At 43.5% G+C, this 27,271-nt stretch overlaps 1 protein-coding gene across 2 annotated transcripts in view; it reads right to left on the bottom strand.

Moving 5' to 3' along the window:
- LRGUK (leucine rich repeats and guanylate kinase domain containing) overlaps window positions 1-27,271 on the bottom strand; it is a 102,979-nt gene that overhangs the window by 51,909 nt on the left and 23,799 nt on the right. For both annotated transcript variants that reach the window (XM_059711822.1, XM_059711821.1), the window contains exons 7-12: window positions 23,589-23,732; window positions 17,967-18,047; window positions 14,532-14,618; window positions 12,751-12,857; window positions 7,157-7,276; window positions 1,243-1,339 (exon numbers count right to left, since the gene is read on the bottom strand). In XM_059711822.1, the coding sequence (XP_059567805.1) occupies window positions 1,243-1,339; window positions 7,157-7,276; window positions 12,751-12,857; window positions 14,532-14,618; window positions 17,967-18,047; window positions 23,589-23,732 (636 nt within the window). The remainder of the gene's footprint in view (window positions 1-1,242; window positions 1,340-7,156; window positions 7,277-12,750; window positions 12,858-14,531; window positions 14,619-17,966; window positions 18,048-23,588; window positions 23,733-27,271) is intronic.

The raw sequence follows: 27,271 nt of genomic DNA, 5'->3' as shown, positions 1-27,271 counted from the left end.
TTCCTTAGGTGATGGAACAAATGATAATATAAACAGAATCAAGGCCCCTGGTGAAGAGACAATAGGCTCACACTCGCTGGTAGTGATCAAGACATGAGACATTCCTTTAGTTCCCCTGGGTCTCGGGTGGACGTGTATTGACATGAGCATACAATTTGACAAATAAAACAAACGAGGGTGGTGGGGGTTCCCTTTGCAGGTGAAGGTCAAAAAAGAACACAAGTGAAGGGATTAAGAAAAATATATATATGTGACACATAGACTACAGTGTGGTGATAGCTAGAGGGAAAGAGGTGGGGGAGGTAGAAGTGGGCAAAGGGGGGGATACATGGGGATGGAAAGAGACATTGCTTTGGGTGGTGAGCGCAAGATGCAGGATGCAGATTACATTTTATTGAAACCTATATGGTTTTATTAACCAATGTCACCCCAATAAATTCAATAAAAAAGAAAGAACAAATAAATTATCTTTAAGAAAATGAACTCAGCAGCCAGGGTGTCATAAATTACTAGCAATTAGATTATTAGGGTTTCAGGAAAATAAATTGAGTCTGATTGCCCAGAGCGCCTGCTTCAGGCTAATGCAGGGCAGCTCCCCTCACACTGGAAGGACATGGACTTGAAAGAAATTAGGACTCTTCTCCAGTCTAACAGTAAGGCTCCCTGGTGCACTAGTGAACTGCCTGGCCTCCAAGACTCAGAACTTCCCAAACAGGGTGCTACAGTGGACGGCTAAGGCTGCCTAGGGGTCAGGGACAGGACAGCCACATGGAGCACACCATGATGAAATAGTGCTCCAGGAGGCGGCAATGAGAGAGCCCCACTGACAGCAAGCAGAGGAGGGTCTCTGGGCAGAACCCACCCCCTGGAATGCTCAATTCGCAAGCTCCGTGCACCACGTAGGTCTGTGAGAGCTGTCTGTCTTCAGTAAAATCTGATTAATAACAGGAGAACCTGATAAACACAGATCACAACCATTTTTCACAGTGCTTTTACTTCTATTTTCTTAAACCGTCTACTCATCAGTCGTATTGAAAATTTATAATACTTTCTCTAAGATCATGAAATAAAGCAGCCTGTGGACAATGATGGATTAAGTGGATTAAGGAAAAACAACCCAATAAGAATACATCTCTCATAACAAACACAAAATGTAATTGTTCTTCTTATTACTGTTTTCCAATATTTCTACCAGAGCACATGTATTTCTTGTACAATAAAAATAAAGGAGAACATTCTTACCATGTGCACCATTTTATTAAAAACCTCTTCCGAGATAAATTGGTAATCAACTCGATCCCCTTCTCCAAAGTACGGGGCTCTTGTGGTGTGACAGGCCCTGAAAACGTAGAACAGATCATCCAGTCTGTATCTCGTAACTTCAAATTCAAAATGAAAATGAGTTCAGTATAAGGTATATTAGAAAAAACTGAAATTGACCCATAAATCGTAAGTGATTATACTCTACAGGGCTGAAACCAAGTTTGGATTATCAACACAATATTTTCACTCATTGTTACCGGTGACCTTCTGAGCCGCCTCCTCCGCCATCACATAATAACATCTCGGGGAGTAGAACAATAGTTACTGCTTACGTATTTTCCACCCAAGTGTTTTCATGTTGCCTCTGATCCACGGCACGTTCTCCACGTTCCTCTCTCATCCCTCCATCTGGATGCCCACGTGATTTCAGGACTCAGTTTAAGTGTCACCCCCCTAAAAAGCCTTTCCTGAGCCCTTATCACTGGTGTCTGCACCTCTTCTTTACACTCCCATCCCCTCTGCGCCTGCACCGACTGCAGCCCAGTTGCTTGTTCAGGACCCACCGCCCCTGCTGCCTGAGGGCAGAAGTGAGCTTGTTCCCTGAGCTGCCAGGACGTGTGCACACTGTGCGTGAACCTCCACTGGGAGCCCAGGATTCCAAAGCTGAATAGAGTTCTCAACTCAACTGTCTGAAATAGCATTGCCACTCCACACCCCCAATAATTCTCTCTCACCAAACCGCCTTCTTTTCCCCGGGTACCAGGTTTTTCCCATCTTCCCCAGCAGGACACGGGGATCATGAGGGGAGGACTGATCTAATTCGCCTTGTTCCTGCTGCATTCCCAACACCTGGTCCCTAGTAGGCACTCTGACTATTTGTAACACGAATGAAGACATGCAATGTGTGAAGTGGACAACAGCTGCGATAAAGTCCATTTCACAGGTGACTCTAAACAAGACCTGTCCGAGGCCACAGAGCAGCCTGGTGTCGCTCCCAGGGCTAACTGTGGGTCCCACCTCGCTCAGGTCTCTGGACTTCATACCACTCTGACTCCTGTAAATATTGCGGTCTTGACGTCACACTTAAACCGTATACTCAGGAAAGAGACGTTCTAAGAGCAGACTGGCAAGTCATGGTGACATCGGTCCTGTTGTTTGGGTACACTGGCATTTCCTCACACACCCTGGCAGGGACCTGAGCCCCTCTGTCTCCCGGTGTCCTTGACAGTCAGGAGATAAACCAGTGGCTGGGCATCAAACCCTCAGCGTAGCCTTACACACTGCGCCCAGTCTGCACGCCCAACACGGAACCGAGCGGCAGGAGTCGCTTCAGAATCTGTGAAAGGAAGACAAAGCAAGGCACAGTGCGGCGCTGCTGGCAGGTAAGGGGAGAAACGGCGTCCCCGATGGCAGCTGCACCCACTGCGGAACTCTCCACTAAGAAGGCCCGGAGGTGACCTGAGGCTTCTGAATCCGTCATCCTTTTCACACGCAGAAACGTTCACTGCGGAGTGTGCTGCCAAGTATGAGCATCTTAAACAGAACTTCGTAGTGAAAGCATGTTTCACTAAGAAAAAAATAATGCCACATTTTGGACAGAGAAATCTGCTTTGGCATCACTTTGCTATCCTTCATCTCCCCTGTAAATACAATTTCAACTGCAACTTAAATTTCCGAGTTCATCATTTACATCGTTAAACCACGGTCCATTAGTTCAATCCTGGTTTGTAACTGGAGCCATACTCCCTGTTAGTTTCACTTAACAGACAAAAGAACGGAGTTAGAGACGAACCCCGCAGGCTACGACACCGCCCTGCATGTCTAAGGGTGAGATGGACGTTTTAAGGACCAATTCATTGGCCAGCTGTCACCCAGGATCCTCACAGACCAAGTCCACGGAGAGGAGGAGAGGGTCAGCAGGGAAAGGAATCCAGAGGCCAGGCCGAATACTGGGGTGTTCAAGTACCAAGGACACGGGACAGGAAGAAAACCATACCTCGGAAGAGCTAGCGGGTGGGTGAGGAAGCAGCATGCAGATTTAGAATCTCAGTTCTGACCACACTGCCTCAGGAAATAATCAACTCCTTGTCGTCGCAAACATTTAGGCGAGTGATGGCGAACCTTTTGAGCTCGGCGTGTCAGCATTTAGAAAAACCCTAACTTACCTCTGGTGCCGTGTCACATGTAGAGATTTTTTGATATTTGCAACCATAGTAAAACAAAGACTTATATTTTTGATATTTATTTTATATATTTAAATGCCATTTAACAAAAATAAATCAACCAAAAAAATGAGTTCGCGTGTCACCTCTGACACGCGTGTCATAGGTTCGCCATCATTGCTTTAGGCAGAGGCTCGGCTGTGAGCGCATCTAAACCCAAGCAGATTACTGCGCGCCACACTGTTAGTACTGAGCTCTTTCAGTGGCATCCACAGAGGCCCAGGGGGTCCTCGAGCATTTGGCAGGCAAATGAAACTGTTCCCAATGCTCAGTGCAATGATGTGTCAGTGAACTGCTGGACACATGTAAGAGGTCAGCAACACGGAAGATTCCAGCACATATGCATCTGAGTGTCAAATTCCACGAAGCCACTCCGCTGTCCACGCTCCAGAAACAACACACCCCTTTCTAACTCACACCATCATCACCTGTCACTTATCCTAACTGATCTCCTGTCTCCAGCTTGCCCTTCCCAAACCCTCCCCAAATGCATGCCGATAGGGTGTGCTTCCCAAACACGGCTGTGAGCCGACACTCCCCTGCTCAGAGACCCTTTATGATCAGACACTGGCTGTCTACTAGCTGGTCACATCTGAATAAACAGGCAGCTTAGATTAGATTGCATCCAGGTAATTCTAGATGCCAGCCCATTTAGCTAAATAGCTGCGGTTTTTTACTTTGCTGTTTAGAGTGTTAAAAGTAAAATATATTTAGTAGCCAACATCATGCCAAAGGTCATGAAAAGTGAAAGTAGTAGATGTAAGGGGAATACAATTTTCTTTCATGACTATTCAGGTCACTTAGATCAGTGGTTCTCAACCTTCCTAATGCTGCTACCCTTTAATACAGTTCCTCATGTTGTGGTGACCCCCAACCATAACATTATTTTCGTTGCTACTTCATAACTATAATTTTGCTACTGTTATGAATCATAATGTAAATATCTGATATGCAGGATGTATTTTCATTGTTACAAATTGAACATAATTAAAGCATAGTGATTAATCACAAAAACAATATGTAATTATATATGTGTTTTCCGATGGTCTTAGGGGTCCCCTGTGAAAGGGTCATTCGACCCCCAAAGGGGTTGCGACCCACAGGTTGAGAAATGCTGACTTAGATGGTCTTAAATCTAGAAGGTGGACGGGCAGGCTGGTGTTGCTGTGTTTCCCTCATTGTCCAGCTCTCTTCCAGGAAGACACCAGTGTTAAGGTTGGAAACAGAGAGACTCCAAAGGCAGTAAACCCGCATTCCCAGGACACTAATAACACATGTAAAGAATATCCAACCTACTTTTCTTTTCTTTTTTAAATACATTTTTGTTGATTTCAGAGAGGAAGGGAGAGGGAGAGAGAGAGAGAGAAACATCAATGATGAGAGAGTATCATTGATCAGCTGCCTCCTGCACACCCCACACTGGGGATCAAGCCTGCAACCCAGGCATGTACCCTGATCAGGAATGGAACCATGACCTCCTGGTTCATAGGTCCACACTCAACCATTGAGCCATGCCTGCCGGGCCCAATCTACTTCTAAAATGAGAAACAAATAGAAAAATCAAACCTAAGACAAGAGCACAATCTCTCTGCCACAGTGACATTTGTTATACCACCAATTATGCTTTTACTATTTATATATCTGGATATGCAATTTAGCACATGAAAACTTCATTGAATGTGTTGGTCTTAGGTCAATGCAATTTAAAAAGGAAGACAGGACACCAGGAGAAAATAAAATACATAGGAGGGAAAGGAACGATTTAAGCAAATGAGAGAAAGTGCCTTGTAAATGCATATATCCACAATGAAACTGTATTCATGCCTTTTCTCTTTTCATTTAATTAAAAATCAATAACACTTATGTTGGATGAAGAATAAAATAAAAGCTTCCTATTACAGTCATTTCCCGCGAAAGTTGCATATACAGTGGGGCCTTGACTTACGAGTTTAATTCGTTCTGAGACCGAGCTCGTTAAGGAGCTCGTTAACTCAAATTACTCTATCAACTCAATGCAAAAAATCTGCGGAGAGACAGCTGGTATCTCAAAAAACTCGTTAGTCGGGACACTCGTAAGTCAAGGTCCCACTCTAATACCATTAATTAGTTTATCCATTTGCTCACTCAACCAGTAACTCATTGATTGAACAAATACTTATCATGTGTGTATTAGGTGCCTGCCACCTGCTGAGCCCTGAGAACTCAGTGGTGAGCATCACCGACCTTGGTCCTTACCCTCATTGGGCTTACAGATGAGCAGGGAAAACAGACATTAGATGAATCCATCACACGCATGATGAATAAGCATTGTAAGAGGGGAAATATGGGATGTAATGAAAATGGATAACGGGGGGACCCGTCCAGGTGAGAATGCAGAGGCAGACGGGGTCCGAATCTGGGTGGTGAGTTCATAAACACCTCCCAGGACACATCTGACCCAGCGTGCCTTAGCAGTGCATACCACAACCGAACCTGAGGGGCAGGCCACCAGCCACTGGCCGTGTAATCGGCTCCCAGGAAGTGCAAGGAATCCTGATCAGAGAAGACCTTGGCTCTCCTTGCTTTGGTTTTCTAGAAGGTTCCAGGCTTACGTATTAGCACAATAGGCAGGATACACCCCTTTGCCCTGGTTTTATCTTCCACTCTCTGGGTTCACTTATCTTTTACTACAGGTCCAGTGCCCCTATATAAGTATAATGACACTCTATTCGGTTTTATTCTAAAATTAAGTTTTAATTTACTTGTGTTACCTCAGGGTACTTCAAATATATTAATGAGTACATTATTCTTTAGTATTTGCGTCCTGAGGTTGTTTGGATGAGGAATGTAATTTTAGATATCTGAATAACGGACCTGCTTAAATAGCATCTGCATTGTTTGAACATGTGCAGCTTAAGGGAAGGAAGTTTCCTGTAACAGTATTAGAACGTAATTTGCATTTATTTTCCTCGCTGTCCTATATATCTTCACAGTCACATCCTCAGCTCATGGACAAACACCACTAATCTAAAAGTAATTTCGTTGCCACGCAGGAAAAAATAAAAGAGGAAACTGGTGTGAAAGACCAGTGATCATTCTAAATCTGATTCTCAGAAACACTTTGGAAGTCTGTACATCCAGCTGAAGGTTTCTCTTGGAGGTTCTAGTTTTCTGGATATTTCCTCTATTTTTTCTAAGTCATTAGGGAATTACACAGCAAAATATTTGTCCAGAAAAGCAGCAGCGAGCTGAGTGCTAACCGGCGGGAAAGGAAGGGAAGGCTTTGCCTACCACTTCTCAGTCCTTCTCCTGAAATTCGGCTCAAGAGAGAAAGCCGGGCCGTGGGGACGAGGAGCCGCGTGCTGTGCTGTGGACATGGAAGACTGGGAGGCTGCCTGTCACCCATCACAGCATTGTGGTCGTGCTGCCGCCCCGCCCAGCGACAGGATGAGCTGTTCCAACGCCGCTCTGCGCAATTAAAACACGAGTATTTCCTGACCTTGGAGAGTGACTTTGGCTGTCACTGAATTAAAGATAAACATTTGGAGGGTTAAAGTAAAAAAAAAAAATACAGTGTACAAAACAGTGCAATAAATGGCATCTATGCATGCATTTGAACTTGCTTCAAATCAACAGTCAAAATCAGCAATCTCCAACCTTCCACAGTCTCCCCAGCCAATGAGCAAACCTACCCGTATCGGAAGTAAGTGCTGAACTGCCTGCAGAGGCGGTGGGCGAGTTCCCGTTTCCCACAGTCTTCAGGACCAGCTAAGACCAACATGGGGTACGGTGCGTCCAGGCTGGGCAGGGTGCTGCAACACAGGGCAGGGTCAGTGCGGGGCCTGCTCCGCCACGGTGGGGTGCTGGCTGCACCCGCACAGCAGGCAGGCCCCCCTCCATACGATGCCAAAAGTACATTCAAAGCACAGATAACCCGGGAAATCCAAGTCCGTGTAAATCTAACTTAACAATTATTTAAAAAGAAAATAGATGGTAAGGTATGTTAATTCTTGCTTGATGAAGTATTCCCCTATGAATTTCAAAATGAAAGAAGACTGCCCTCTGAGAATTTCACTTTAACATCCCTACCGATTGCATTAGAACACTGATATGCAAAGAAACGTTAATAACTAAAACTTACCTGAGCAATTACTATGTCCCAGGCACTATTCTAGGAGTCTTACATGTTTTACCTCATTCAGTCATCACAGGAAGCTAATGGAGATACTTCCATCATTATCCCCATTAACAGGTGAAGACTGGAACACAGAGAGGTTAATTAACTTGCTCAAAGGAACAGCTAATGAGGAAGAGCTGACGGATGAATGTCAGCATGGCTGCTGGGCCTGAGACGCTCGCCTAAAGAATGAGTTGGCTACTAAAACCTCCTGCAACACGGCGAGCTGAAGTGTTGGACTCCACTCACGACACTAATTCTCGAATAAGCGGGACATTTTAAATAAACAGATGGCTGAGGGGTGATTGTTATGAAGAATGGGGGCGGTGGCAGCACGATGCTTCAGCCTCTCTGAAAACCCACAGAGAAACAGAAAAACGTGAGCGCAAAAGCCCCCGGAAAACACGTATCACAAACCAGGGGACAAGGTATCTCCATGAACTGCAAATCTGTGCAGGAAGAGGAGGGAGGAAGCAATGGGGCGGCCTCTGAGGGATCTGAGAGCAAGGGAACCCCAGCAGCCAATGGGGTCCCCTGGGAAGCGGGCGGGCCGGAGCTGCACATGCACCAAACCTGTCCAGGAATGTTCCGGCAGCTGTAGTGTGACCGCCGGAACCGGAACCGGAATCAGCCTGGATGAATCGCTCAACTGGCTGTGCTGCATCCGCACAAGGAACGCTGCTCAGCCATCCCAGGGAATGAGCTACTCATACAACCCACCAACTTGGATGAATCTCCAGGGAATGAGCCAACCCCAAAGGGCATATACTACATCATTCCATTTACATGGCATTCTTGCAATGACAACATTATACAGATGGGAACAGATTCCGGGTGGCCAGAGCTCAGGGCAGCTCAGAGGAAGGCGGCTGCAGCTATAACAGGGAAGCGCAGGGACCTTGTGACAAAATCATCTGCATCTTGACTGTAGTGCTGCTCACATGAATCTACACACGTGATAACTGCACAGAACTAAGAGCACATGTGAGGACATGCAAAAGTGGCAAATTCTGATAAAGCTGGTACTGCATCAATGGCAGTTTTCAGGATTTGATATTCTACTATTGCTATGATGTCACCATTAGGGAGACAGTGAAAATACATAGGATTTCTCTGTATTATTTCTTACAACTGCATGTGAATCTAAAATTATCTCAAAATAATTCTTTAATGATTCAAGAGAAGAAAACTTTGAGAGAAAGTGACAAATATTGAAAATAAGCAAATAAATATCCTCTTTCTCAAGAAGAAAACCAAAGCAAAAGAACAGAACAAATATTAAAGGCTGTAATTAAAGAAAACTTTCCTGATATAAAAATAAAACAAAATGGTATCTTATGAAAGAACACACAACATACCTGAGGATATTAGCCCAGAACGACGAATACCAAGATATACTAGTAGTCTAGTAAAATTACTGGACTTAGAAGAAAAAGGAAAAAAAATGTTCCGCTAGAAAAAGAGATGACATGACTTATAAGGGAAAGGAGATCAAATTGTCATTGGATTTTTTACAGCAATATTTTGCATAAAGTAAAAATGAAGTAACAGCTTCAATATATTCAAGGAAAAATGGGCCATGAGCTTTATATATTATAGCAAAGTGACTTTCAGTATAAAGGGCAGAGAATACCATCAACAAGGGATACTGACCCCATAGACTGTCCTGAGGACTCTCCTAGAGAACAAGCTTCATATAAGCAAAATGACTCAAGAGACATCCATATAAGGGGCTGGGAGTGAGCAATGAATACTAAACTACCCACAGAGCCAAGGCCAAGTGACAGCTAAGGAGAGTGTGCAGTCTGTGATGGATATATGTCCTGACAATATAAATACAGTACACTATTTTTAAAATGGGGTGATTGACACTTACATAAAATATATACAATAGGCAAAGTCATAGAGACAGAAAGTAGATTAGAAGTTACCTGGGAGTGGGAGTAGCTGAGAACTGGGTGATATTGCTAGAGTTTCTGTTTGGGGTGATTAAAAAGTCTTGCAAAAAGACGGTGATGATAGTAGTACAAAATTGTGAATATAATTAATGTCACCGAACTTTAAAATGGGTAAGATAGCACATTTTATTCTATATATATTTTGCTATAATGAAAAATGGGGGCTGGGTAATGGGAAGAATATTGGCAAGATACGTTCAGTGCTTTCAGTAATCATGTTGGTGGGGGTGTTGGTATTGGTATTCTGATACTGTTGTTGTGTGCCGGGAGCTGGTCCATCCTTGCTGTTTCAAAGGACCTGGCATATATGGCATACTGTTCTTAAAATGTTTGCTCACCTTCTTGGCACTATATGTTTTAACCAAGGTCTCCTCTCTGAGAAAGGTTGTTTCCCCAGGTAGGGATTTTCCCCTGAAGTTAGGGAGGGAATAAAACCCCTCAACTAAGTGCCAGGCGGGTAATTAATCACTTTAACTACGAACAATCATGCTTAAGCTACATAATCTTTACTCCCTGGAATGGAGATAAGAAACGCCCTAACCTTTGGAATAGAGATTGATAGGATTGAATCAACTGGTATAAATACAGATGTAACAAGACAGAAAGAGACAGAACTTAGAAGACAGAACCAAGAGAGACAGAACCTACACACAGAACCTAGAGACAGAAGAACTTCGCTGGAGAGAACATGGCAAAAGATCCTGGACAGAAACTGGAGACAGAACCTAGTGAGAGAACATGGCAAAAGATCCTGGACTGAACCTGACTACAGAAATTGGCAAGAGAACCTGACTAGAACCTGGTGACTGAACCTGGCTGGAGAACCTGGACAGAACCTGGCTGGGGAACCTAGCAAGAGAACATGGACACAGAACCTGGCTGGAGATCCTAACCAGAACTTCGCTGGAGATCCAGACCAGAACTTGGCTGGAGATCCTGGCTAGAGATTCTGGCTAGGCTGCGGATCAACTGAACACTGTCTCCGTGTCATTCCTTCTTCGCCGACTCCGTCCACACCTTTGGGGACCCCTGGACCCGCTGGGGTTGGACCCCAGCACTTGTGTAATGTGGGATTTTTAAAAAGAGTAATTATGGGATATTCTAGTTCCATCCTCCATGTTGCTGGTGTGGAAGAAAAGGAGGTTCAGATGAAATAGGCAGGGGGTGAAGCAAAAGCTCAGCTGTAATCCTGAAACTGAACTGCAAGTATCAGTGTGAAGTGAGGAGGTGTTTGATACAGATAGATATATCTAGATATAGATTAGATAGCTATCAACAGCTTGGACAGATGTAGGTAGATAGGTGCAAATAGGATAGAGAGAATAGATGACTACATGGATGGAAGGACAGAAGGAAGGAGGGAAGAAAGGAAGGAATAAATAAACATACTCCTGGTTCGGTCCACTCTAAGGCCTAGAAACAATGACCCACTCTATAGCCATGATTGTCTCCAGCACTCACATTGTGATTGGAAAATACCATTTCTCACTAAAACAAACCAGAGCTTCTTGGGGAAATGGAAGATTGTTTTAAAATATATTTTTATTGATTTCAGAGAGGAAGGGAGAGGGGGAGAGAGAGAGAAACGTCAATGATGAGAGAGAATCATGGATTAGGCGCCTCTTGCACATCCCCTACCAGGGATCGAGCCAGCAACCCAGGCATGTGCCCTTGACCGGAATCGAAACCGGGACCCTTCAGTCCACAGGCCGACGCTCAATCCACTGAGCCAAACCAGCTAGGGCAGAAGTGGAAGATTTTAAAGTTCAGACAGGACTTGCACAAGGGAGTCTGCAGAACCCTGTCAGTCCAGAGCACGAAGCTCTCAGCAACCACCAGGCCAGAGTCAAGGCTCTGCGGGCTCATTTTAATCCTGTATCCTCACCCAGTCACGGCAGAGCGGGATGGTGATTCCCCCAAAATGCAGCACAAAAGCCCAAGGTCAAGCATCAGGGTTCTTCCTCTGGGCTCCCAGAGAGCTGTGTGCTGGCCCAGAGTGGGACGGGCAGTGCCCCCTGCGAGTTTTTCACAATGAAGACTGCCCCCTACCCTGGCTGCTTGGCCATTCGCACTTACCTGCTCAATAGCCAGAAATGATGATGAAATATGTGTTTATCAGGCACTGTTGTAAATTTCTTTGATACATATTTTTATATAAATGTACCCTAAAGCATGAAGCAACTAGCAATCTTCATAAACTAAAAAAGAAATACAATGAGAACATAAATGCTCTTTTTAAAAAAAAAATCAAATGTGCTTTTCCAGATGTATGCAAGTAAATGGTAAATCATTTCACCTAGAGGGCTACCATAAATGTGTATAAAACTGTCAATGTCTGTATTATTAAATTACATGTAAAAAATCATGTCCTGGTTGCAAAGTAAAGCATTTTGCTCTCTGTGGGAAACCATGTGACGTGCAGGAGCAAATATCCCATGAAGAAGAGAAGCCATTTATAACCAAGAGATCTTACAAGTATTTTAAGCAAGCTGTTGGGTCTTGGTAGACTTTCTGAATTATACTTATAGCATAAATGGCCATCTGCTCCAACAGATCGTTTAGAAAGGAAAGGAGAAAACGTGGTAATCTGTCTCCGAACTTAGAGGTGAGAGACTGTTCATGTGTTCAAGCAAGGCAAGCGCCTGCTCCGAGGGCACCCCTGAGACAAGACTGGCAGGCTTCCCTCGGCCAGCGGGCTGCCTCCAGGGCTCTACCAATCTGTGTTCCTGGGATGCTCCCTGGCAGGGGTCCAGCCTCCACTCACAGCTAAGGGAACATGTACAGTGGACAGAAATGATCACGATCGTCCGTGGTTCTACCCTATAGCAAAAACCCTGACAAACTCTTTTTACTCATTATTATTATTTCACCATCCCATGTCACAGGCTGGCCACCATTCAGGGGCCAGGTGAGAGAGGGAAGATGAACCCACTCACCTCCACACTTGGGGAAACACTGAGAGAGAGCCCATCTTTAAGCATGTGATGGATAAAACGCTGTCATCGAGCCAAGTGGGCCCATCAGATAAACCCCTGGCCTCTTCCCTCAGACAAGGTGAAAAAGGAATGGGTCACAAAACGGAAGCCTAGGAAAAGGATGGGGGCCCTGTGCTCGCCGCCCCAATTCCACCCCAAGAATCCCTAGCGAATACCTGTCAAAGATCCTCTGCGGCTGCATCACGCTGTGGACAACGTGGGACAGGTGATCCTGGGCTGCGACCACTTCCGGGGGAGGGTTGTACTTATTTACTGCGAAAACCTGTTTCAGAATCAGAAATGCAAAGGGAAACAGACTGCATTTCTAAAAAATACACAAGGCTCAGATTTTCTGTAATGAATCAGTCTAGACATGCAACCAGGGAGAGAAAATAATGTAAGGCATGCTCATGAATCTTTGTGCTCAGTCTCCAAGCCTAAATAATGATAATTACTTTAAAATATTGAGCTGGAGTCCCTCGATCCCCTACTTTTAATACAGTCAACATCCCAACTGTTAGTAGAAGAGGAAGAAATAAAATTCAGCTGCAGATTCCAGGTAGTTGCAGAATTTTCTTCTTATGCCATCTCACCAAGAACTATCCTGATGATCTCAAATTCTACCCAGAGCTCCTCCTCTTTTAGCATAACGTTCTCTGTCCAAAGACCTAGGCCTTTGCCTCATAAGGTACGGCTCTCCATCCCCTTGTTTTTGCCATCCCTCTAAATGCATTATCCTGTCTGCCATACCTTTCCTTAACCTATAGCTTTGAATTATATTTCCTTCACAAAACGTTAAAGGAAGAGAAATCTAGTAAGTATCTTTGGTTGTGAGAATAACAACACACTCTTGTCTATAACTACTTTTAACCAAGATTTCAGAAAGGCATTTATAAAATGAAATACCTTCCTCTCTACATTAAGCCTGTTTCCATTCCACTCAATGTGCATTGAAAGACATCCCTCGTCACCAGTCACTAAAGCGAGACAAAGCGGCTAGCACAGGTATGGTGGAGGGGAGGCAGGTGCTAGCTTTTGAGGTCTGCTTACTCTGCAACTGTGTCCAGATGTATTATCTATATAATCTATATAATAAAAGCCTAAGCGACCGTTACAGCAGAACGACCAGAATGACTGGTTGCTATGATGCGCACTGGCCACCAGGGGGCAGATGCTCAATGCAGGAGCTGCCTCGTGGTGGTCAGTGTGCTCCCACAGGGGGAGCGCCGCTCAGCCAGAAGCTGGGCTCACGGCTGGCAAGCGCAGCGGCAGTGGTGGGGGCCTCTCCTGCCTCTGTGGCAGCGCTAAGGAAGGAGCAGCGAACCGAGTGGTAAGAAGCAGTGAGCAGACAGGCGGTAAGGAGCAAGGGGTCCCAGACTGCAAGAGGGATATCTGCCTACCAGCTTAGACCCAATCCCCGCAGGGAGTGGGCCTAAGCCGACAGGCGGACATCCCCCAAGGGGTCTTGGACTGCTATAGGGCACAGGCTGGACTGAGGGACTCCCCCCCGACCCCGTGCACAAATTTTGTGCAATAGGCCTCTAGTTATCTTAAAAAGCAGAATTAAGGATTTAAAATAGCAGAGTAGTCATTCATTTGTGTACCTTTCGAGTATATGGTAAAATGACAATAAAATACATTTCATGACTAAATCTATTTTAGAATAGCACATAGAATGGCACACCCTCTAAATAGGATAGTTATCTAAATTAATAATCTGCCGGAATGCTGCCGGCCTATAGAAATGCAATGCTGCTGCTGAATTGGGGTTGATGTTCAGCTTTGAAGAGGGTTAAACAGACTGATCCTAGGACAAGGCAGCACTCCCTGAACAAACCATTAATTCACATGTAAATTGATTATGGGCATCATTTATCGATTTTATTGGTCCTGCAGCAGGCAGTGTGAGCTTTTCAGCTTATTACTGAGAAACACATGAAATAATATGATTACATACCTTTTCTTCCACTGTAATCTTCCTCTGATCTAATTCCGTTAATTGTAGTAGCATAAAAATGACGAAGAGCCAATATTCACAGTGTTCCTATTTGAAATACCAAGAGGACTACTGAATTGCCTTTGTTTTCCAAATTAAAAAGCACCAGCATTCTACTTTCATGAGCATTGGTCTATCACCTGCTACCCTGTCTCACACACACACACACACACACACACACACACACACACACAGTTCTCCACATTTTCACACTTATCAGCCCCATTAAATTAACAACTCAAATGCACACTGTCCCTTGCAACTTATAAAGCTCTTCCAAGTTGTGATCTTGTTAGTCTCCCTGTGAGGCACGCAGGACAGGTGTGAGCATCTTCATTTCCAAAGAGCCTTAGGGGCGAAGCATTCCACCTAAGGATCCATGGCCAGCAACTCGAACCCTATCTTCTAACTCAGCCATTTTCAACCTTTTCCACCTCCTGGCACACATAAAGTAATTACTAAAATTCTGTAGCACACCAAAAATACAATATATTTTTTGCTGATCTGACAAAAAAAAAGGATAATTTTGATTGATTTACAGAAATAACAACAGTAATTACCTACCTTTTTTGCTCCCAAAGTGACTTTTTTAAAAAAAAGTGACTTTTTCCCAGCTGTCATGGCTCAGTGGTTGAGCATCGACCTATGAACCAAGAGGTCATGGTTCAATTCCCAGTCAGGGCACATGCCCAGGTTGCGGGCTCTGTTTCTGATATGGGGCCTGCAGGAGGCAGCTAATCAATGATTCTCTCTCATCATTGATGTTTCTATCTCTCTCTCCCTCTCCTATCCTCTCTGAAATTAATAAAAAAATATATTTTTTAAAAAGTAACTTTTTACATATGTACCAAGAATTAACCAACAGATGCAACCTTATTATGTAACACTAGGGGCCCGGTGCACGAAATTCGTGCACTGGGTGTGTGTGTGTGGGGGGGGGGGGGGGAGTGTCCCTCAGCCTAGCCTGCCCCCTCTCACATACTGGGAAGCCCTCAGGCGTTGACCCCCATCACCCTCCAATCGCAGGATCGGCCCCTTGCCTAGGCCTGACGCCTCTGGCCTAGGCGTCCGGCCCGGGCAGCGGGGACCCACAGCTGCAGCGGCCCCGCGATCGTGGGCTTCGCTTTAGGCCCAGGCAAGGGACCCCTAGCTCCTGGGACTGCCAGCTTCGACCGTGCCCAGCTCCCATTGCTGGCTCCACCCCTACTTCCTGCTATCACTGGCCAGGGCGGCAAAGGCGCCTGATTCTCCCATCATGGCTGGGAGGCAGGGCAAAGGCGGCCCCAGGGCCGCCTTTGCCCTGCCCCCCAGCTCTTAGCTCCCCCCTGGGTTTCTGATCACTGTCAGTGGCAGGGGGCTTCTTCCTGCTTTCCCTTTTGCCTCCCTGCATTGTGCCTACATATGCAAATTAACCGCCATCTTGTTGTCAGTTAACTGCCAATCTTAGCTGGCAGTTAATTTGCATATAGCCCTGATTAGCCAATGAAAAGGGTATCGTCCTACGCCAATTACCATTTTTCTCTTTTATTAGTATAGATGACCAATAAGATGCAACTCTGTTATATGACCTACATATATATGGTTCAAGACAGGGCATGCATACCAGATGGCTATTGTTGCTTTGGCTGTTTTCACTTTTTAAATTTCTTTATTGATTTCAGAAAGGCGGGGGGGGGGGGGGGAGGGGGAGGGGGAGGGAGAGGGAGAGGGAGAGAGAGAGAGAGAGAAACTATGACCTCCTGGTTCATAGGTTGATGCTCAACCCCTGAGCCACACCGACTGGCCTTTGTCATTTGTTTTTATTTGACAATCTAGGGGAAAAGAGGTCAGTGCCCCTGACTAAATAGTCAGGTATTGCATGTTCCAAAAATTCTTGGGGCACACTGGGTGAAAATTGCTGTTCTAACTCCAAAGAGTTTCAGAATTGCAAATATTGAAACATTTATTATTATTTGTTATTTGTTTAAGACTTTATTTTATTTTTGTATCAATTTGTTTCATGTATTATATGGAGGGGGGTGTTCTCTTCCCATGACCAGTGCAGAGAGAGAGAACTCGGGGGTTGATGAATCTTGATTAGAAAGCGACAAAGTTTAAGGGAAAATGAATAAAACAAGACTGAGACAGAAACAGAGTGAAAGCTGGGCCTCTGATGGAGGGACAGACACGGAGAGAGCGCCGCAAGCAGGTTTATTAAATACTCGAGTAACAGGAAGTTACACCACATCTGGGTGGGCCGTGAGTTCCTGGCGACACCATGAGCTCCACCGCCTTAAAGCAGTGTCCCAATCTCTTGATTAGGTCTGCCCCCAGGGCGTGACTCTGCCTTCCTCTGAGTTTCAGCCGACATATTTAAAGATGCCTGAGTGTTTTGCCAGCAGCACTCAACAGTATTATGAATTTATTTCATAATAAAATGATATTTATTTATGGAATGAATTCTTTATAACTCCCTACCATCGGCTATGTTAGGATTATCTGCCCTTTAAAAATGCAATTAACGTGTTTTGTATCATGAAGCTATGCCTCTTTGAAGGGAAAGATGTTAGTGATTGATGCATCTTACAGATGACAATGTATGTTACATGAACCGACACTCCTTACGGATCTGAAGCTGGGGGTGATGGCTGTTGTAAGCTCCATTGCTTTCTTTCCAGAGATGCTTGTAATGCCTGCCACCATTTCTATACCAAGCATTGCTTTTACTTTTAAATCTTATTTTTCGCTTTAATTTTTTTTTGCCATTCTAGAGACATTGATTACAAAAACAAAGGTACTCAGAGCTATGTACAAAGTCAAGAGTCTATAGAAAGGTAAGCAAAGGGTATAGGTAGAAAAGGGTATGAGGACAAAGACACAAAGGCCAAGGCCAGGAGAAAGGATTCATCGGTGAAGCCAGAGCCTGCAAAACAGTCATGGGTCTCAGATTCCCGGATGTGAAGGATCCAGGGAAATACATTTTTTTCTTTAATCATTTTACAACAACACCTGCTTCCCAGCTATATGCAGACAATACTCTAAGTATCTAATCTTAGACTCTCTTTCCCCTGTTACAAAACAGGAACCACATTCTGTCCACACCCCAGCACCGTGCATCTTCTAATGCAAGAGGCTGCTGCTCCCCCATCTCAGCAGCTCCTTCCCGGGATGTTGGCCACCTCCTGGATGACTCACAGGTACCACACAGAGTGGACCCGTTCAGGCTTCCTTCCCCTGACAGAGGTGCCCAGGGTGCCTAACCCTTCTGATTGCTTAACCCTCCTCTTTGCCTCCTAAGAGACTGAGAATGAAGATAAACACACCGCACTCATGTCCTGATGCTCTTTATCAAAAGCACTTCTTGAAGAAGAGTTCCAAGAAGCCCTCATCCCCTCCCTGAGGTAAATGATCTCTTACCTGTATTGGATTTTTCAGAAGATTGAGAATTCGAAGGAGGGGGAGATTTTCAATGTATTCTATTTCACCCAGCTCAGCAATCTGTTTCATCAAAGAGACACAACAGTATCAATAGACTGAATACACAAAAACAGTAGGAAGGATCATATACGAGGGGATGCCGTGGATCCTTTAAATTCAACTTATTTTAAAAATTGCTCTGTCGACTATTCAGCCCTTTAATAAGAATCTCACAGTTTCACAGAACCTCTCCGGCTTGAGAACAGTGAGGTGCTCCTCATGCTGCTTTACAGGCACACGTGAAACGGCACATGGAAGCAGAGAAATGGCACGGAAAAGGCATGTGGAGGCTACCTGTTCTCCCCCACCTCCCCCTTCCTGAGCCTCCAGTCCCCAATCTGCCCCTCAGCACAGCTTCTGCTGCCCTGGCTCACTGCCCGGTGAAGCCTTCTTACAGCAGGTGTAGCTCTTATCATTTGTGAAAAATATATATTTTTATTGATTTCAGAGAGGAAGTGAAAGGGAGAGAGAGACCGAAACATCAATAATGAGAGAGAATCACTGATTGGCCCCCGTCTGTAGGCCCCCTACTAGGGATGGAGCCTGCAACCCGGCATGTGCCCCGACCAGGAATCACACTGTGACCTCCTGGTTCTTAGGTCAATGCTCAACCACTGAGCCATGCCAGCCAGGCAGCTCTATAATTTTTTAACAAGAGATCATTATTTTAAAGAAAGATAAAAACGAAAATTGTATGACGTAGTTCTCAACATGGGTGTTACACAGGTGTTTGCCTTAATGCTTTTTGTTAAATGTACAGTTATGTTTTATACTCTCTTCTATGTAAGTTAACTTTCACAACTTTTAAAAGTAAGGGGGAAAAGGTGTCCTTAATTTAACCAAGAATAGAGGTTGGGTTGTACCATGCCTGAATTTTCCACTAAACTAAAGACAAACACTTTTCCTTAAATTCCCTGTAGTTAGCATAATTACCATTTTATTTCAAACTAGAGGCCCGGTGCACGAAATTCGTGCATGAGCAGGGTCGTTAGACCTGGCCGGTGATCAGGGCCAGCCAGGGCTTTCCTTCATTCTGTGCCACCCCCTGGTGGGTCAGCACATGTCATAGTGAGTGGTCGAACTCTCGAGGGGACAATTTGCATATTAGCCTTTTATTATATAGGATACAGATACTGAACTTTTGCAAAATTTAATAAGCACTTTTCATTTATATTTCTCCCCACCCAACTCATTCCTGCACACATTGTAAAAGCTCCCCAACAGCAGAGGCCTGAGAATCCTGAGTTATCCAACCACAAAACACAGCGAAAATGTAAACTATTCCCAAAGCTAAATCAGGGTAAGAATATTCGCTCCATGTTTGAAGGATGCTACTTTCAAAGATACAATAAGAAAGGCAAATTCCAAGATACAATACACAACCTGTCCACATTAATCTGGATATATCAACGTTAGGCTATTACACACAGCTTTTTCCATAAGATGACTAGCTTACCCCTAGCTTACCCCTTGGACTAGCTTACCCCACACGGCCCTCTATAAGATACAAGAATCAATATTTTATATTGCATTGTTCAGGGGGTAGAAAGGTTCCTATTGGCTCAGTCATAACGCTCATACTATGGACTGACTTCCCTATAGACACCACTCCTGTGGTTGGTCCTAACGCAGATGTCACCATGTCTCACCAAGTCCGGCCACAGGCATTCACAGCACTGCTGGTGAGAGTGGAAACTGGCACACTCTTTCTACAGGGCAATCTGCGTTAAAAATGCGTAAGCTATGACACAGGTATCCCACTTCAGGAGTTTTATCCTGAAGAAATCATCAGACAGGCAAACATTAGATACAAGAATGCTCTAATGTTTTTAGTAAAAGTTAAAATATTCTGAATCCTGAAAGCTCCACCATCATGTGATTAAATGAGCCATGGTGCAGTCACATAACAGGAATTTATGCATCCAATCCAGAAGATGGTGACATCTACAGTGATTGACATGAAAAGGTCTTCAAATATTACAAACAGCACAGACAGAATGATCATGGACCACGCAGTTCTATTACCACTAAGATGCCAGCTGGGATCACTGGTCTTTTGAGAGTCAAATGAGAGGAATCCAGCTTCCCTCCCAGTCCTTTCAAAGGTAGGATGATGCCGGTAAGGGCAGACGGGAGCCGGTGTGGAGTAACCTGGCTTCGAGTTCCTATGGCTGCTGAGTTAGCCACGTGCACAGGTCCTGGCTGCCTTGCCTGAGCCCCCTGTCCTTCAGACCTACCCCCACAGCAGACCACCCCATGTCTTCTCTCCTCAAATGCCAAGACCCGTGGCTGTGTGTATCACTGATGATTATAGACGGAGTGGGGACACCACACCCCAAATGACCTACAGTGAATATTGCCAAACAGGTTATATTCTTAAAGGAACATCAGCCATCTGCTGCACGAATGTCACACCAGCAGAGCTGGTCCCCATTCTGGTCTGGGCCTCTTCTCGAGCCTCCTCTGCCCGTTAGCTCCTCCCCACCCTCCAGAGGCCTTTCAGCTTGGGCTTCGTAGGGAGCACAGTTCACATGACTCATTTTTTGCCTTTTCCTTCTGGCCATGCTCACCGCGCCTTACCATCCAGACCTAAGGGTGCCGTGCTAGATGGATGGATGGATAGACAGACAGACAGAAGACAGATAGATATAGATATTTGTGATATAATGACACTAAGTCTCAGAAAAGCAAAATGGCATTCTCTAAGTAACTCCCAGACCAATATTTTGCTTCTAGAAGAAAGGACTGAGGTTACAATAGAGTTAACATCTGGGGGATAAGTTGTAAATGCTAGAAATAACATCAAACCTACCAAGGACTACAGAGTAAAGAGCGATAAAGGCCCCCAAATCACCAGCTGACAATAAACATTTGCAAAGGAACTTAAAAGAGATGTTTGCAAGATCATGGGAGGTACAGCAGTGTTTCAACAGCTAAAGCCAAGTGAATAATACCAGAGACAGTGCTACCGATAAAACAACATTCCTAACATCAAATTAATCACATGAGAAGCAACAGCCATGTTATGTTTCTTTTAAATGATAAATTTTCCAGCCCTGATACATAGCATTCCCAGTAGTACTGGAGAAATCTCTGAGGAAATCTTTGGAAGGCTCAAAGAATATTTCAAAGTACTGGGTTGCTCCCCAACCTGCCCACTGGGGAGCCAGGGAATTATGTTATTGTTACAAACCCAATCATTGTCAAAGGATCCCCACCACTGGGAAATGCGGCCACTTTTTTTAAAGGGGAGTCTCTTTAATATTTGAAAATTATAAACTCCTTCCTTCACTCGCTTTTTTCTTTAAATGTTTTCAAATGTAATTTGGATAGTCTCTTGAAATGGGAGAGAACAACATATGATTTGTGAGGTCTATCTAGACCAGCACTACACAGAACCGTGGTTACTAACCACAAGTGGCAACCCAGCACTTGGAATATGGCGAGGATGAATCCAAATGTCCTGTGGGTAAAACACACACCAGATGTCAAAAATCTTACTGTGAAGCAACAGAATATAAACTATCTCGCCAATAAATTTTTACATAGATTACATGTTGAAGTTATAATATTTTGGATGTTTTGCGCTAAATAAGACATATCATTAAAACTAATTTCACCTGTTTCTTTTTACCTCTTTATTGTGGCTACTAGAAAATTTAAAGTTGCACACACATATTTCTATCAGAAAACACTCTCCTAGGACATTTACACCCTACACCTTTCTGAAAGGGGGCCCTTAGCGTTTCATTTACTGTACTTCCTGCAGGGTTAAGAACATTGACTCTGGGGGCAACCAGTGTACACTTACATTTTGGCTCTGTTATTTGCTAGGTAAATAGCCTTAGACAAGTTACTTAACCTCTCTACATCCCAGGAGCGATAATCATAGGGCTATATAATAAGGATTAAGTGAAATATATGTAAAGTGCTTAGAATAGTGCCTTGTGCTATAGTCAAAGAATATCACAGTTATTTTATGACTATAATTGTTATTATTAGTATTACTATTGCTGCTTTTCCTGAATCCTGAAATACACTGAATTGGGATTAAATGAGTGCATTCCATCTTTCCAACATTCCCTGCATATACGTGAGAATCACGTTAATGGCAATCTCATAAAAAAGGTATTAAAACCATACAAAAGAGAGATGATGCTGGCTTCATAAGACACATGGCACAATGAGCAAAAGTTGTCCATTGGAATTAACTTTAGAAATAGACAAAACAATTTAACGTACAAATCAAGTGAAAGTGAGGATGAACAGTTCTGTCTGTAATTAAATATCTACTTCTTCCCAGACCTAAAGATTGCCTTTTCTTAATTTTTAAAAACCTAACAGATGCCCTAGCCAGGTAGCTCAGTTGGTTAGAGCATCATCCCGATATGCCAAGGTTTTGGATTCAATCGATGAATGCATAAATGAATGGAACAACAAATCTCTCTCTCTCTCTCAAAACAATCAATAAAATAATAAAAATAAAAACCCAATAAAGATGGAAGTTCATTGGAGAAAGAGTCATCAGACACAGATGAGCATCATCACAGCTGAACAGAGACAGGTCTCATAGCCTCACAACTTAACCCAAGTAGGACCAATGTCTCCTTCAGGGTCAGCCAAACTTTCATTTTCAGAAGAAATAAGGATTCAACTTCCTTATGAAATCTTTTCTAAACACGTGCTGGAAGTACGCAATATGAATAAAATCACAATGTAGATTTTACTGCATAAGAAATCAGCTATAGGTACCAACTTAATATACCATGATCATAAGTACAACTGATTTATTAAAAGTCAAGTATAATTAAGAATAAAAATTGCCTTGGCTGGTGGTTTGGTTGATTGGAGCATCATTCCATACACCAAAAGGTTGTAGGTTCGACCCCTGGTCGGGGAGTGCACTAGAGGCAACTGATCAATGTTTCTCTCTCTCTCTCTCTCTCTCTCTCTCTCTCTCTCTCTCTCTCTCTCTCTCTCTCTCATCAGTTTTTTATAAAACATCCTCAGGTGTGGATTTAAAAGAAAAGAGTAAAAGTTAACCTGTATAATTTGTGGTATCATGTGCACATTAAGCCAGATACAGAGATTTGAGTAAGTCCGATCCCCAACTCATACAGCTGGGAGCATACACTGTTGTACCAAGGGATGCAGGCGTTCACCCCTGTGCCTCTTCTTTCAAGGGCAGGCGTGGGCCACACCAGCCTGTGGCCATTCTTCTGTCTACAGTTTCCCTGCGCTGACTTTCAGGCAGTCCTAGCGCCATCCTGCTACACAAACGTGCACGCGGACACGTTTACTTCAGAAGGTCATGTGTACTTGGTTGTAGCTGAAACCTTTAAAACCATGTAATAAGGGATCATCAAGTTTTCAAAAATTAAGAATTGTAAGTATTTATTTATTTATTTCAAGTCCTCCCTCAACTACTGTTCCAGGAGGTTTTCTAGAATGACATTTCTGAGCTGGCATTTAAGATGACAGCCCTTGAGCAACCAATAATGGGTCCTAGTGTGTCTTCTTAATGTCGACACAGCAGCCACCACGTGGGAAGCATGACCTTACCTTATTGTCCTCCAGGTTGATCACTTCCAGGAAGTCGTGATTCTCCAAGCCTTGGAGGCTCCTGATCTGATTGTGGGACAGGTCCAAAATCTTCAGGGCTCTTAGCCGGTCCAAACCCATGATCTTCTCAAGCAGGTTATGGCTCTAAAATGGTTAAAAGACACTCAATGTCCTAAAGGCCTCTATAGGAAAAGGTGTAATGACAAGTTTTCGTTCTGAATACGGTCCCAAATCTCGCCCACAAAGAAATCTCAATTTCTCAGCTGGAAGACTCAGAAGATAATATTTTTTTTTTAAAAAAAATTAAATATGTTTCTATTGATTTCAGAGAGAGGAAGGAAGAGGGAAGGAGAGATAAAATCATCAAAAATGAGAATCATCAATCGGCTGCCTCCTGCAAGATTGCCCCTTAGTGGGGATCAAGCCCGCAACCCAGGCATGTGCCCCGACCTCGAATCGAACTGTGATCTCCTGGTTCATCACTCAACCACTGAACCACACCAGTGGGCAGAACATAATATTTTCACTAAAGTTAAAGCAAGATGAATATTCAAATCAGTAGGGCAGCATTTTACATTGCATAACCTAAAGCCTAATGACAGCATAGCTCCATGTTTATCTTTAGAAATAAAATGTATGCAGTTCTTTCATCAGCATCACAATAAATCACTTGAATATTGTAATTTCCACAAACACTCTGTTTTCAGCAGTATTCTAAATGCACTCCCTCCATAGCGTGAGGGATCTGGCAGTCTGACACAAGCCTTCCGCTACTTGTGCTCTGAGGTTCCTGCCTCACATATCTGGGCTGGACCTATGCCTGTCCTAATCAAAGGACATGGCAGAAGCAGGCCAGTTCCAAGTCTCAGGATTAAGGAGGCCTGGCTGCTTCCCCTGTGGTGCCTTAGAGCCCTGCGGTGCAATGTAAGAACACTAGCTACTCTATTGGAGAGAATTTGTGGATAGGTCCCATGGGGAAGGAGAAGTCACATGGAGAGGCTCCTGAGATTAAATACAGAGGGAAAATCCAGCCATTCCAGCGTCCCAGCTGGGCCCAGATCCCAGCCCATCTGCCAGCTGTGTGAGGCAAGACCAGCAGAAGAACCGCCAGCCGCCCCCAGCTCAGACTGTAGAATTGCTGGCGAACACAATGGTTAGCTAATAAAATTTCTCCACACCACTACACTTGGGGTGGCTTATTATGCAACTATAGAAAACTGAAGTAAGTTCTTCAATTATTCACACATGAACATCTTCTCAGACAATGAGCATAAAACAAAGAAAGATTCAAGACTCAACCATTGTTCTTTCCCAACCCTCATGTACCCATCAACAACAAATTATGGTGATAGTGGGCATTTGAATTTTCTTTACATTTTTCAACATACTCATAACTCCATGGTTCCTTAGTGTTGAGGTATAGTAAAACGCACAGTAAAAGTAACTTTTAATTTAAATTGAGAATCATATTAAAGACAATTTTGAGGTTTCAATTAATGCTGTTATGTCCATCTTTAAACTTTTAATAAACACTTAGGAACTAAAAAATGAAATTATGGCCCTGGCCAGGTGGATCAGTTGGTTGGAGTATCATCCCATATACCAAAAGTATTCAGGTTCAATTCCCTGTTGGGGTGTATATGAGAGGCAATCAATTGATGTTTCTCTCACGTCAATATTTCTCTCTCTCTTTCTCTCTCTCTCTCTCTCTCTCTCTCTCTCTCTTTCTTTCTCTCTCTCTCTCTCTCTCTCTCTCTCTCAAATTAATAAACATGTCCTCAGGTGAGGATAAAAATATTAAATCATAATATTCTCTTCCTCTATAATATTTTTTCTGAGATATTTAATAGCAAGAACTCATTTTAATCCTATTTTTCTTAAGATTTCACTTCAATAATGAGCAAGATTTGTGTTCATTAGTATAATTTATGGTTCTTTAAAACATGTTAATAGAATGTTGATGATCTATAAAGCTTGGGATCTCATTAAACCATTTCCTTTACTCTTATATATGTTGAAAAAATTCTATTAGAAGAAGGAAAAAATACTAATAACCCCATTTGCCTAAATTAAGTCAAGTTTCCTACTGTGCAGAATTAAAAAATGTTCAAAAAGTATAATAGAAAAGAAAAAAATGATATTAAACTTAACATGATGTCCATATTAATTTAACTTATTGAAATAAGACTTCAATATCCTATTTAAAATATGCCCACATATCAAGTTTATATACCCTATACTTCTTTGCAAAGAACCTTGAAGTGCTGTAGATGTGGAAGATAGCCTGTATAATTTTTTTTTAATATTTTTTTATTGATTTCAGAGAGAAAGGGAGAAGGAAAGAGAGAGAGAAACATCAATGATGAGAGAGAATCACTGATTGGCTGCCTCCTGCACACCCACTACTGGGGATCAAGCCTGCAACCCAGGAATGTGCCCTTGGCCGGAATCGAACCTGGGACCCTTCAGTCCGCAGGCTGACGCTCTATCCACTGAGCAAAATTGGCCAGGGCAGCCTGTATAATTCTTTACAGCATCTCTGATGGCTTTCAAAGTGGTAGATATAAGAATAATGAGCCTTGGACGGTGTTCTCAGTGGTTAGAGCATCGGCCCCAGACACTGAAGGGTCTCAGATTGGATTCCCTGTCAAGGGCATATACCTGGTTCACTCCCCACCCTGGTTTGGGGCGTGTGTGGCAACCAGTCGATGTGTCTCCCTCTCATCGATGTTTCTCTCTCTCCCCTTCCACTCTCTCTGAAAAGCAATGGAAAAAATATCCTCAGGTGAAGATTAACAACAACAACAACAAAAAGAGTAGAATGAGGCATAGAGAAGTTCAATTAGATAGCGTGTGGTCATAAAAGGAAGCAGAGCTGAGAAATATTCAGAATCACATAATTTCTGAGTTGAAACTCATCCAGTCCAACCCATTATCCAAGTGCTGAGGACACAGTGGACATCCAGTTTCTACACGAATAGCTGTTGCTTATTGTGTCACAACTAACAGGGTAAAGGGAGCCTTCAGAGAGAAGCCATTTCCTTAAATAAATGAAATGAGAAATACTCATCTCCCCATGTGGAAGGGAAACAACAAATGGTTCTTACTAAGACAAAATAAATTTAAAATGTGAAATGCATTGTCCTGATTTGCTAAGGGAGGTGGCTACCACAACCGCCCACAAGTGAACACATTTCCCCCTTACATTTGTCACAGACGTTGATGGTAGACAGCTATTGGTGTGTATACTGAATTGTCCTTTTTTCTCTAAATTGTAAAATAAATTATTTTCAGTAATAAAGCAATTGATTTTCTTACTCCACAGCTTAAAAAATGAAAGCATTAAAAACCGTTGAAACAAATGTGTAACATTTCACTGTATGTATTTTATTAACATATGGAAAAGAAAACCTTCCTATTCTCAAAAACTTTAAGGAAAATTAATGATGGCACAAAATTGTCAGCATGGATTACTTATTTAGTTATTGAAACAAACTCTGAAGGATGAAAGTGCTATGTGTTGTTATTCTTTTTATTAAGATTCTAAAAAGTGAATTCTAGAGAAAGGAAGGGAGAGAGAAACATTAGTGTGAGAGTGAAACATCGACTGGCTACCTCCTGCATGATCTTCCCGGGGAGTGAGCCTGCAACCTGGGCGTGTGCCCTGACCAGGAATCGAACCA

The sequence above is a fragment of the Myotis daubentonii genome, chromosome 10, assembly GCF_963259705.1.
Source record: "Myotis daubentonii chromosome 10, mMyoDau2.1, whole genome shotgun sequence".
In the NCBI taxonomy this organism is placed as follows: Eukaryota; Metazoa; Chordata; class Mammalia; order Chiroptera; family Vespertilionidae; genus Myotis; species Myotis daubentonii.
This window is presented reverse-complemented; position numbering and strand designations above follow the sequence as displayed.